A 13,451-nucleotide genomic window follows, 5' to 3' on the forward strand; every position below is an offset into this window, starting at 1 on the left:
TTCCATGTTTTGGGAAAAGAGTTTTATAAATTTAGTAATGTTGTATGGGAAACACAAATGATCCATGTAGAATTTGGTGGAATAACCAAGACACCTCTACAGACTAAGAAAATGCACTCTTATAATAATAAATAAATCTTTAAAAAAAAATTACCGATAAGTGGAAACAAGCCTTAACAGAAAGCAAGCAAGCCACAGGAAGATGGCAGTGAAACGATGCCTTTACTTGACTGAATAAAAACCAAGGAACTTTTCTGAAAGCTGCTTTCTTTTCTTTCTTTCTTTCTTTTTTTTTTTTCTGCAATTTTACATCTCTTGGATCATACCAATAAGATCAAATTAAAAAATATATTTAAAGTTCTTTAAAGCCACAAAGAAAAAGAACTCACTCATCAAATACAAATATACTATTTTATTCTAAGGGAATAGTTCTGTGGTTCCTGCAAAGGGAAAATCCAGAGACAGTTAAAGACCAAAGACAGCGAGAAGGACAGCTCAGGAGCTAGCTGCTAGGTTTGTCCTCACTCCCCCTAGAGGGAGAAAGGAATAAGTATGGTTTTACACAATTTTAACAAAATAAAAAAGTAAATAATTTGACACAGCAAACAGCTACACTCATGAGGAATGACTGATGATCAACCAGTTTTTAAAATTAGTTTAGGGGTCTGAAGCCCCTGCACTAACATGCAGCTGGAGCCCTGATACAGTCATCTGGGTAGTGGTTGTTCTTTTAAAAGATACATTTTTTTTTCCTTTTTGGTATTTTATAACAATTTATCTACTAAGCTAACAATATTTGTTTTTCATACAACTATAGATGGGAAATGTTAGTGTTTACACAAATCAAAACTGATACAGCAGGACTGGACACCTGGTGTTTGGATGGTTTATTGGTGACTTATCAGACAGGCCGACTGTTTTCCCTCCAATCAATTGAGGTCTGGAAGGAAGAAGTTTCCCGTCAGAAACGACAGCACAGATGGAGTTAATCATACAGACTGGGGCAAATTTACTCCTTTCACACAATTCTTAGTAACAAAAAAGGATATTTGTTACAAGCAGAGGGACAGAACCACCAAGTACACAATGTCAAAGGCCCATTTTAAAGTTCTGTTGTATTTAAATGATTTTTATTTGTTTTTAAAAAAACAAAACAAATAGCTTGCTACTCCCCCCCTCTCCCATGGGACATCCTGGAGTCTTAAGACGATGCTGTGGAGGAGCTCTCAGTTCTGCTGTAAGTTCAAATTAACTTCAATTAAAGAAGCTCAGTAATTATCCAACATTATTAAAAGCTTGATTCAACATTTTGTAGGAAAGAAACTGAGAATGGAGATGAGGGAGACAGCCTGGTAATGTCACACACACACACCTGTGCCTTGCAATCCTCATAGAACCAAGACAGCTAGAATCTGGAATAATGCAATAAAAGACCACACAGATATAGAAGGGCAATCATGTCAGACTCTAGCCCCAAAATTCCTAACTGCCAAGTTCCTTGGGACAATAAGGTCAGGTCAACTTCCAAATGCTTTTACACAGGAAGGAACCTACTACAGACCTTCCCTACTGTAATTCGGACAGCTACATAATACTGTGTCTTTGTGGGATCACCCACACATTTGTCAGAATTATGGAGACAGATTATTCCTTTTGAAATGACAAGGGCCTCTAGAAGCTGGTACAAAGGACAAGCAGCGTCATTTGGGAACAGGAAAGTAAGACAGGGAAAAAAGGCTGCCATGGGGAAAACTGGACACAAAGGGAGGCCCCACTTCTGTGCAGCACAGCTGAGGCCACGAGACAGCAGCACCCAGAGAAGCGGGCATTTTGGTGGGCTTTCTATAAATACGTCGAGACACCAGGGTCTAATGGGCTCCACAGACTTTCTGTGGACATAGTGAATTTCTGGAATATCATCCTTTTTACCTTAAGTCACCCACAGCTGAGAAGGCAAGACCCTAAGTGAACAGGGGCTCACTAACAGTAATGAAGGGGTGTCCTCTGATGTGAGGGGCCTTCAGTTAAAAGACTAAAGGCTTCTATCCTTCACATAAGTAGGTTGGCAGTGAAAATCAATCCAGACCGCTATCTTTTTTATAAAAATGTGAATATTTTTATTGGATCTTCCAGGCTGAGTCTCACTGACCTTATCTGATGCCACTCTCAGCTGTGCATTGATCTCTCCTGACTTTCATGGAGAGCTTGCTCAAGTAGCCTACTGCAGCCAGGGTCTCACTGCAAAGCTACCCCTTCTAACTAAGGTTACTATGGTAGGATTTTATACAACAGTTTTCCTTAAAAATATTCCACAATTTCTTATTCCCAAAGAAAATAAGATTATGCACCACTCAGAAACTGGTTAGTCTTTTGAAGATGTCTATGAACTCTCCCTACCAGTCCACTCACACTTCTCCCTTCAGGTTTCATTTGCAGCCACACTACGGCTCAGAAGCCGTCATTTTTCCCACCAAACAAGCAAGTCAAGAGGACTTGGATTTCAACATCTTTCCAACAGCTGAGTGCATTCACAGCTTGGTGCATACCAGTGTGCATGAAAAACAGGAGCCTTACTTCATTTTAATCTGATAGTTCAACATCAGAGTCTTCTGATTTGGCTTTGGCAAGTTCTTCATGTACCTCCCTCACCATGAGAATGCGCGTCAACATGGTGTCCAGGGTTCCAGGGTCTATAGGGAATGTGGAGTACCACATGGGACTGTTAGGAACACAGGAGCGCTCCGGCTGAAGGTAGAACACATCACTCCTCTGCTTCACACTTTCAGAACTAGCCACAGGAGGAAACAAGCAAAAGAGAGAAAACAAAGTTGAGATCAGAACACAGGAAATACACACCATCCTTTCTTAGCTAACAGTTTTGAACTTCTCCCCATCCTGTCAGACCAGAACCAAAGGGATAACCGGCATGTTCCTCCCAGGAGCAACCCACAACTGAGTTGAAAGTGGTAGACTGATAAAGAGAAAGCACAACCAGGTGTGGGGCAACACTTGGAAGGTGGAGGAATAAGGATCAAACAGTTCAAGGTCATCCTTGGCTACAAATCATGTTTGAGACCAGCCTGGGAAACATGAAACCCTGCTTCAAAAAGAAAAAAAAAAGACCAAAAAGTAAAAACAAAATCAAAAAGACCCCAAAAGCATAAATCATGTACCTTACTTCAAGTGGGCTAGTCTGCATAGGTCACTTGGTGCTATTATTTCTTTGACCAAAGAAAGTACTTTTAGTGTGAGTCGTATGTTATAGTCAGAGTTTCTTTAATTCAAAACTTTAAACCCTGGACTTAGAGGACTTAGACTGTTGGTGGCTAAGGGGAGAGTGCATCCCCAGCATGGAGATGGCTCTGTTTAGATGCTGGCTCTTTACCATACAAAACTCAATTTCTTCAAAGCTTTCCCCTCCTTGAAGGTTTAAGCCAAAAACCAGCCTCAGAACTTGTTTTCTATACAGAAAATAAATCACTATAGATAAGATTCTTCATACAGGGTGAACAACAACGCTTCAAATGTGCTTACTTCCACTTTGGAAAAATTTTGGGAGAAAAACATTAAGGTAACATGCCTGGCTTCTTAGTTCCAAATCCAGGCAGATAGAAGGATGGAGAAAATATGAACAGAGGCAGACCCTGTGTCACAGTCAGCTGTGCTTCTAGTTTCTAGTCACTTGAATGAAGTGCAAACTGTGCTGGGTGATGAACGCTCTGTATGCAGAGCACAGAAATGCAGAGCACAGAAAGACCCCTTACCATTTTGACAGGTAAAACTCATAAAGCCGAACAGGGCATCTCAGTGGGTTGTCAGTATTCTCTGCCATCTCCACACCCACGGGAGCCTCATCATCTTCATTTCGTTTCCTCTTGCCAATAGTTAATTTATCTTGAGACAGAAAGAAAAAAAAAATCAAAGATTTGTATAAATGACTAGGTATGTCAACATACCTAGTGAACTTTGCTTCACAGCCAGACTCTCTAACTCCTCCTCTTTCATTTATTCAACAATATCTGCTAAGCAACTATGTACCAGTTTTGTTTATATGCTAAACACTAGGCTTGTCCTGTAACATGTATGTTCTTGTTAAACAAAGAGGAGTCATGTGACAAAGGTGACTATGTGGAATATGTCCTCATCTGGTACTTAGCTTTCTCAGTAGAATGGACTGGGTACAGGGCTCATAAATCAAAGCATTTATATGGATGTATCTCTCCTCTGGGGTACTAGCACAGACTGAGTTCTTGCTCAAGTTCCCTCTACTTATGTATTCTAAGGAATGGCATCAGAGTTATCATTTGATAGGACAGGACTCTATAGGAGCCAGGCTGTACATGGTGTAAGCATGGGAAGGAGGAGGCTGCTGCATCTCATTTGTCCATTCAGCAATATAAACAGAACTCTACTATAAGGACATAAGAGGGCTGGTGAGATGGCTCAGCGGGTAAGATCACTGACTGCTCTTCCGAAGTTCCTGAGTTCGAATCCCAGCAACCACATGGTGGCTCACAACCACCCATAATGAGATCTGACTCCCTCTTCTGGTATGTCTGAAGACAGCTACAGTGTACTTATTTAAAATAATAAATAAATATTTAAAAAAAAAAAAAGGACATAAGAGCCCAAGCTCTTTGTGTGTGTGCGCATGTGAACACGCATTCACTCACAACACTGTGTACATACATGGAAGTCAGAAAACAACTTTGTAGGACCAACTCTCTCCTTCTAGCTTTACATGGGTTCCAGGGATCAGATTTGGGTCATCAGGGTTAAGAAACAATCACTGTCACCTGTTGAGCCATTTTATTCTTGACATAGGTTCTCTAACTGACTTGATGTTTAGTCATATGCTACAATGGCTGACCAGCAAACTTCAGAGACCCATGTGTCTCAAGGCCCCTCAGTACTGAGGTAAGAAATACACAGCAGCACTGCTAGTTTTACAGGAGAGCTGGGGATCTAAATCCAGGTTCTCATGCTTGCATTCTATGCACTTTTATCCACTGAGCCATAGCCTCAACCCATTTTTTTAAAAAGATGTCTTTGTTTTTATTTTGTGTATGGGTGTTTTCCTTTATGTATGCCTGTGCACTACCTTCAGGCAGGCCCAGAGAGGTCAGAGAAGGCATCAGAATCCCTCTGGAAGCAGAGTTACAAGCAGCTGTTACCTGCCATGTGGTTACTGGGAATAGAATAGAGATACAGTTCCTCTGGAAGACAATCCAGTGCTATAAACCACTGAGCCCTCCAGGTCCCTCCAAAGCCCATTTTTAAAGTCACTCTTAAACAAATGGTTTAGGATTCTTTTTCTCCAGCTATTAGTATTATTGCTTTAAAATAAATTAACTCCAGCCGGGCAGTGGTGGCACATTCCTTTAATCCTAGCACTTGGGAGGCAGAGGCAGGCTGTTTTCTGAGTTTGAGGCCAGCCTGGTCTATAGTTTGAGTTCCAAGACAGCCAGGGCTACACAGAGAAACCTTGTTTTAAAAAAAAAAAAACCAAAAAACCAACCAAAGAAACAAACAAAAAAAGTGGAAATAACTGATTGCCTCTCACTCCTCCACTAATATATCTAAGAGAACAAAGCAGACCTTCAGGAGGAGAGCCAGGCCTGCAACCCTAGCCCTCAGAAAGCCAAGGAGGATGTGTGGCTCCATGGCTGAGGCCAGCTTGGGAAATACAGCTGAGTTCTAGGCCAGCCTGGGATACAAAGTGAGATGTCTCAAAAACTACAAACTACAAAGTGAATCACACAAGCACCACACTACGGCCAGAGACAGACACAGGAGAAAGGGCAAGATGATAGTGATATTTCTAAAGCTAAAGGAGCAACTGAAAACAAGCTAATATGTATTGGGCATACAGACCATCTATTCATCGAGTTTAGATTCAGAAAATTTAAGACCTCACATTTCAACTATGTAATTTATTCTTAAAAGTAATGATGATTGGGAGAACTTAATACTGAAGTAAATTAAGAACATCTTTGTGTGTATATATTCTATATGTGCACGATAGCATAGAGCTATGACTACAACTCTCATGAAGGCTGATTTAAGAGGATTATGAGGTCAAGGATAGCCTGAGGTACGGTATAGTAAGACAAGGCTTAAAAAACCCAAAGCCAAACACAGACCAAAGGTTTAATTTCTAGTTCTAGAATAGCAGTATTTTTCAGACATTGAAGACATGGAGTCACTTAGTCTGTTGCTGACACAAATGATCACAATCCACTTACTGAGGCTGTTACCACTGACCCAGGCCTACAGGAAATAGCAGCAGCCTACTTTAGGTCAGCTTCTGAGCTCTTTCAGAATTTCAGAATGACTAAAAGATGCTAACTAAAACAAGATGCTCCTGCAAAAAACAAAAAGCCCAATAGATTAAAAGCTAAACATGTTTCTTTTAACTGTTAATTGTTGCCTGGTACCTGGAAATAGTGATCTCATCACCATGGTTACAGATTTAAACACTCTGGTAATTTTTTGTTGTTGTTGTTTTGTTTTGTTTTGTTTTCCGAGACAGGGTTTCTCTGTGTAGCCCTAGCTGTCCTGGAACTCACTCTGTACACCAGGCTGGCCTTGAACTCAGAAATCCATCTGCCTATGCCTCCCAAGTGCTGGGATTAAAGGCATGCGCCACCACTGCCCGGCATAAGTCAGCATTTCTAACTTAAGTTAATAAAATTACAATGAACTAAAGAGTCCTCTCATTTTGGGAGTTTGTAACATACTCAGAAACAGAAAAATACTCAAATGTTAAAAGAAGTTTCAGTGTGCCCTCCATGACCCTCAGTGAAAACCACCTTTGCACTTCAAACAGAAACCTCATCTACCAACACCACACCTGGCTCTGACTCTTGCTTCTGTAGAGGTGGGAAGAACCTCAGGTATGTCATCTTGGTGCTGTACTTCAGGGTCCTGGTCCGTCGCATCACGTGGGCAAAGGAAAGCTTCAAGTGCTCGGTAACATTCTTTAGTTGGAAGTATTTGGTATTGAAAAAAAGGAGGGTGTTTAACAGGACAATGGGAGAGTAAGCGCCCAGCTGTTTACACTCCCACAGATGCTCTTCTTCAATGCGGGAAAACATGTAACCTAGACAGGGTGGAGAAGAACACAGAGCCATGGAATCTCCGCTTCCACAAGAAGTGCACAGTGAGGTGATGACTGCTCTCTCCCGCCTCTTCTCTATGCAGGCAAACAGAAGCAGTACCCGGAAGAACAGCACTCCAACTAGACAGCCGCCAGCCCTACACTCGACTGGCCTTTTTTTTTTTTTTGGTTTTCGAGACAGTGTTTTTCTGTGTAGCCCTGGCTGTCCTGGAACTCACTCTGTAGACCAGGCTGGTCTCGAACTCAGAAATCTGCCTTCCTCTGCCTCCCAAGTGCTGGGATTAAAGGCGTGCGCCACCCCTACCCGGCTTACACTGGACTGTTCTATCTTTCCCAAGAAGGTTACTTTCTCTGAACAACTTTTTGTTGTAGAAAGCAAAAAAGCATAGACACCAAAGGCTTATACACATTTGAATTTCATGCAATTTTCATATCACAAAATATTTTCTTTCAAGTTTCCAAACATTTAAAAATACAAACACAGGGAGGTGAGAGAGAGGGAATAGAGGAGAGGAAGGAGATGTGATTAGGATATAAATAAATAAATTAATAAAAAACCTTTTTTTAGCTCGGACTACAGAACTAGGACAAAGCCAGATTTGGTCCATGGGAAGCAAAGTAGCTACTGCCCAGACCATCAAATTTACCTTTAGCAAGATGTACTCTCCCCTCCTCCCTCCCTCTCATTAACAGCCATGCACCTTGGGACTGACTGGAACCTGTATTGAAAAAGTCAAGGTCTTAATGTCCTTGTAGAGGATTCTTCAAGTCCCTGAATTCAAGTCTAACCCAATGCTCTCTTCAATCCTCTCTGTTGCTGCTTCTATATTCTATTCTTGGAGATCATCCATGAACATGACTTTATTACTTCCAAATCTATGTTGCCAGCCTTCTCTCAAACAGCACATGGCTCAGAATGCTTCAAAGGTTCTCCAGAGCGCAACAGAAAGGACACATTCATGGTTATTATCCTAACTTCTTCAGTCACAGTCTGAGAGCTGGAGTAAACCACAGACTTATCTAACAACATTGGTTAAAAATTCAAGGATAAAACAAGCACAGATCACCAACATTCTGAAAAGATTATCTGTGCATGGAATGCTTCTGAGTAAATCCATAGTGACCAGTATGCAGCTTTCATGATACTATCAGATAAAACATTCCTAGAACTGTAACAATAATTAGACAGATTTTTTAAGTTGTATTAGTTTCATACACTAACTGTTGACAGTTGCATTTTACTAAAATGCTCAACAATAAATCTAAGATTTTCTCCTTAAAAGCTGAACTGTATTATATCAAAACAGACTATATTATAATATATAAAATATTTTTAAAAAATCAATTTATACAAGTATATCATAAAATAATTAAAAATAATACCCTTACCATTAGGAAGTATTGTAGGCTCCCATATTTTCAAGAGTTTGGTAAGTTCAATCATAAATCTGGAATAGGGCTCCGTAAAAATGTTATCTATTCTACCATTTTCAAATAGGTACTAAAAGATAAAAGAAAGAACACATACTGGTATAAAGTTCAAGTTTAGAAAACATTGTAAAAAATGGTTTTGTTCCTTAATGTCTGCCTTTTATACTCCCGCCTGTCTTGCATAGCTTCTAAGCACTCTATTGTAGGTTAAAACATCAGGGTTCAAGCCCAAGGCTTTTGCATGGATACTTGGCATTGAATTTGCAAAATAAAGTTCTTTTAAAAAAGAATATGGGAGAGGGGTATTACACAATAAACACTAAAACCAAGAACCAGATGCAGATGAGAGCAGTCACTGCCCTCATGATGACCCCAACTCTATCTGCAGAGCCCACAACCATCTGGAACTCTAGTCCCTGAGGGTCCAAACCGCCTCCTCCTCCGCGGGCTCATGAACAAATACAGAACACACACAAACTCAGGTACACTTACACACACACATAAACACACACACACAACACACACATACACACACACACACACACATGTACACACACAAAACAAACATAAAAAAAACCTTCCTGAATAAAAATTCTTTATTCCTTTGACAAACCTCATCAATGTATACTTCAGAACTCTCTTTTTCCTGATATGTACCACGTGTTTGCAGGGTGCTCACTGAGCTTCTGTCTACTTACACTAACTTTCTCCTGAAATAATATAAACTCAAATTTAAGGGCTTGAGAGCATGGGGGTTGGAAGTGGCACTAGAGACTTGGCTTAAGTGGTTGAAGCACTGATTACTCTCCTAAGAAGACCAGTGTTTGATTTCTAGTACCCACATGGTGGTTCACAACTGTTGATAACTCAAGATCCCAACACCTTTTATCTGCCCTGGGCACCACACAGGTAAATGGTGTGGAGGTATCTACATAGGTAAGACATCCAGACATATAAAAGGAGAATAATAAAATAAAATAAAAGCACATTAGGGGGTGGGAGGCTAGAGAGTTGGCCTTGCAGAGAACCTGTCACCCACACAGTGGCTAATAGCTGTAACTCCAATTTCCGGGAATTTGACACTCCTGTCTGGCCCCCATGGGCACTATATGCCCATGGTCCACAGTTACACATGCAAGCAAAAAACCCATATGCAGGGCTGGAGAGATGCAGCAGTTAAGAGCACTGGCTGCCTTCCAGAGGTCCCAAGTCCAATTCCCAGCAACCACGTGGTGGCTCACAACCATCTGTAATGGGATCTGACTGCTCTCCTCTGGCATGAAGGTGTACATGCAGACAAGGGATATGTATGTACAATAAATAAATCTTAAACAAACAAAACCCATATGCATAAAATAAAAATGAATAGATATTAAGAAAGAAAAAGAAACCTTACTTAGGACCTTCCAATCACAGATCTCAATGCTTGGAACTACATCTTGAATGATCCTTTTCTGGGGGTGGGGATCGAGGGGAAACAGGGACCCTCTATATAGCCCTGGCTATCCTAGAACTCAATATGTAAAACATATTGAGAACATCCAGAGCTCTACCTGCCTTCCAGTCCTGAGATTAAAGGTATGTACCAGTAATCCCAACCTGAAAGGGTCAACTATTAGCAATATCACAGAATAAGAGATAGCCAGGTGGTGTGGTGAAGCTCACATTTAATCCCAGCACTCAGGTGGAAGATGCAAGTGAATCTCTCTGAGTTTGAGGCTAGCCTGGTCTACAGAGTGAGTTCTAGGACAGCCAGGACTACACAATAAAAACTATGTCTCAAAAAACCAAACAACCACCACCACAACAAAAGACCAAAAAAAAAAAGTTTGGATAATACATAGTTTAAAATATATTGAGGGTGCAGTTTATCATTTATAAGATGTAAATCAAGAAAAATATAATAAATAGTTACAGAACAATACAAGGTAGCATTTAGTTTTGTTTTTAAAGATTTATTTTATGTATCTGTACATGTGTGCAAATGTGAGTGCAGATGTCCATGTAAGCCAAAGGCATTGCTTCCCATAGAGCTAGAGTCATAGGTGGAGAAGTACTTGACCTAAGTGCTAGGAACTGAACTCAGGCCCTCTGAAAGAGCAGGAAGTATTTGGTGAGCTTGAGCCTTCAGTATTGTAAAGGTATTATCTCATATCTATTACAAAGACTTTCATCTCTGGCTATGTATAAGCTGGAGAAATTTAGACAGTAGTTACCTTTTTTTCCCCCTTTCTCTTTTTTCAGTATTAGGGATTAAACCCAGGCTGTATGCAAGATCCAAATAAGCACTGACCACTGGACTCAACCTCTAGCCTCTCTTTTTGTCCTTTTCTTTTTTTTTTTTTTTTCGAGACAGGGTTTCTCTGTGTAGCCCCAGCTGTCCTGGAACTCACTGTCCTGGAACAGGCTGGCCTAGAACTCAAGAAATCCACCTGCCTCTTCCTCCCAAGTGCTGAGGTTAAAGGCGTACGCCACCACCACCCGGCTGTTTTTGTCCTTTTAACAAAGTAATTTTCCAAGTTTAAAAAGCAGAAGACAAACTTAAAACTCAGCTAACAAAGCCAACTACCAATGAAATGTAGAATATTTTAATCTTACCAAATACACATTTTTAAGTACATTATTACATATGAAATTCTAAAGAGGTCTCCATCCTGGTGAGGAATGAGTTCTGAATGTCAGTCCTTGTCACTCCTATTCACCACTGTGTTGAAAGCCCTAGCCACAAATATGTCAGAGAAAAATATAAACCACTCACACAGGAAATAGATTCAAATATTACCTCTCCTTTCAAATAACAGGTTCAACACATGCACTTACAACAAACAAGTGCTTAGAGCAGGTTGTGGGATATAGACAATAAATCCTTTTTCAACCCAAGTAGAAAGTTAAAAAAACAAACAAATGTCCATTTATAAAAACATCATAAAGATTAAAATACTTAGACTACAGGACAGCCCTGCACTTAAGAGAATATAATGCTCGACAAAAGGACTGAGTTTGGTTTTGACCCTCTACTGTGTGTCTGTGTACGTGTACATGCCACAAAGTAAACTCACTTTTTAAACATATATTTAAAACATATTTAATGCAAATTAAGTATAGTAGTACAAAACAAATGGATATGATCTTATATACTACTGGCAAGGCAACAAATCACTCTAGGTCTAGTAAGTGATCTCAAAATATCACTGTAAAGGCTGAAGAGAGGGTTCAGTCCTCAACTGCTCTTGCTAAAGATCCAAGTTCAATTCCCAGTACTCACATGGCCATTCCCAACCACCTGAAACTCCAGTTTCAGGATGCCCTGGTCAGCCCTGAACATACAGAGGAGATATCAATGTTGGGCGGGTTTCCACATTCAGTCAATACCTTTTATTTTGTGAGAAAAAAAAAAAAAAAAAAGAGTTCTGAAACTCTTGGAATCTGAAACTCACTGATTATGTTAGGCAGGCTAGCAATCAGCCCCAGTGCTGGGAGGTACAGGCAGACCCATGCCAGCTTTACATGGGGTCTGAGAATCTAAACTCAGGTTTTTATGCTCATACTGCAGGCACTTTCATGACTGAGTCTTCTCTCCAGCCCACTGTTAGTATTCTAGGTTCACTCCAACATTACCCACAACTGAAATATGAAGTCAGCCAGTGTGTGTTAAATATGAATATGAAATGTTCCCATTCGCTTGTGTTTGGAAACATGGTCAACAGCTGATGGGTACTGCTTTGGGAGGTTGCGGAACACTTTGGGACACGGCCTACCAGGCAGACCTTCTGATGTTAACAGCCTAGCTCAGCTTCTGGCTGGAGCTGTATAGATGGTTATGGTGAAAAGAAGCCATAAGCTCCTACCACCACACTTTATCTATTACAGTGACTGCAGACTCTGAAATGTGCCAATATAAACCTTCCTGCAAAGTTACTGCTGTCAGCTATGTTGTCATAGTGAAAAGAAAAGTTAACTAATATAATGCACATAAACAGATGAAACAAAAAAGTAGTACCCATATACAATGCAACACTATTAGCCTTTAAAAGAGTATGTGGTCATTTTAAGTAAATAACATGGACAGGCTTGAAAAATATTATGCTAACTGAAATATGCTTAGTACAGAAAGTCAAAAACAAAATGGTCTCATTTTTGTGTCTTTCAAACTGTGGATATTCAGCTAGTTAGAAGCAAGACTTTCTGGAGTGTTGTGACAGAAAAGGGGGGATTACAGATGATAGTAATGTGCTATACATTTCAAAAGATGAAGAAATAACAGACAAACCAGGAAGATGGCTCAGGAGGTAAAGGCACTAGTTAGCAAACTAATGACCTGAGTTCAACTACCAGGACCAGTACAGTAGAAGAGAACAGATCCCACAAATTGTTCTCTGGTTTCTACAAAATGCACCATGGCATGCCTGCCCCAAAATAAATGAATAAATATTCTTTTTAAAAGGGGGAAAAGAATTTTAAAATTTGAACCATAAAAAAAATTATAAAGGCTCAAAGAGCTAGTTACACTTGATTTGCAATGTGAATTTGTAGATACTGCCATTAGGTGCTGGGAACGCAATCTAGGTCTATTGCAAGATATCAAATGCTCTTAACGGCTGAACCATCTCTCTGGCCCCTTGCTAAGCACTTTTAGTTTGTTTTGTAGTGCGTGTCTATGCCTCTATCTGTCTATCCAAGAGAGAATGGGAATAGACTGATACTGCATTAATATATAATTTTTATGTTTCCATGTTTTAAAAAATAAATTTAGAGGACTGAGATGCTGTTTGTAAAGCATCTGCTGTGCAAGCAATTCCTGAGGTTTGGTCCCTAGGAGCCCTGCAGGCTTGAAGCTAAATTATGTATACCACGCTTGCCTCAAACTTCCTATGATCCTTTTTGCTTTTTTTTTTAAAAA

General features: G+C 40.2%; 1 protein-coding gene across 10 annotated transcripts in view; it reads right to left on the reverse strand.

Moving 5' to 3' along the window:
- Positions 1-13,451, reverse strand: part of Zmym4 (zinc finger MYM-type containing 4) — a 121,835-nt gene that overhangs the window by 1,509 nt on the left and 106,875 nt on the right. For 7 of the 10 annotated variants that reach the window (XM_031378678.1, XM_031378677.1, XM_031378679.1 and 4 more), the window contains 4 exons: positions 8,510-8,621; positions 6,854-7,102; positions 3,765-3,894; positions 393-2,788 (listed from right to left, as the gene is read on the reverse strand). In XM_031378678.1, coding sequence (XP_031234538.1) covers positions 2,581-2,788; positions 3,765-3,894; positions 6,854-7,102; positions 8,510-8,621 — 699 coding nt within the window. In that variant the 3' untranslated portion in view covers positions 393-2,580. Of the gene's footprint in view, positions 1-392; positions 2,789-3,764; positions 3,895-6,853; positions 7,103-8,509; positions 8,622-13,451 lie in introns of those variants that run through there. The other 3 variants (XM_031378674.1, XM_031378673.1, XM_031378675.1) reach the window with 3 other exon arrangements.

The sequence above is a fragment of the Mastomys coucha genome, unplaced genomic scaffold (genome assembly GCF_008632895.1).
Source record: "Mastomys coucha isolate ucsf_1 unplaced genomic scaffold, UCSF_Mcou_1 pScaffold18, whole genome shotgun sequence".
In the NCBI taxonomy this organism is placed as follows: domain Eukaryota; kingdom Metazoa; phylum Chordata; class Mammalia; order Rodentia; family Muridae; genus Mastomys; species Mastomys coucha.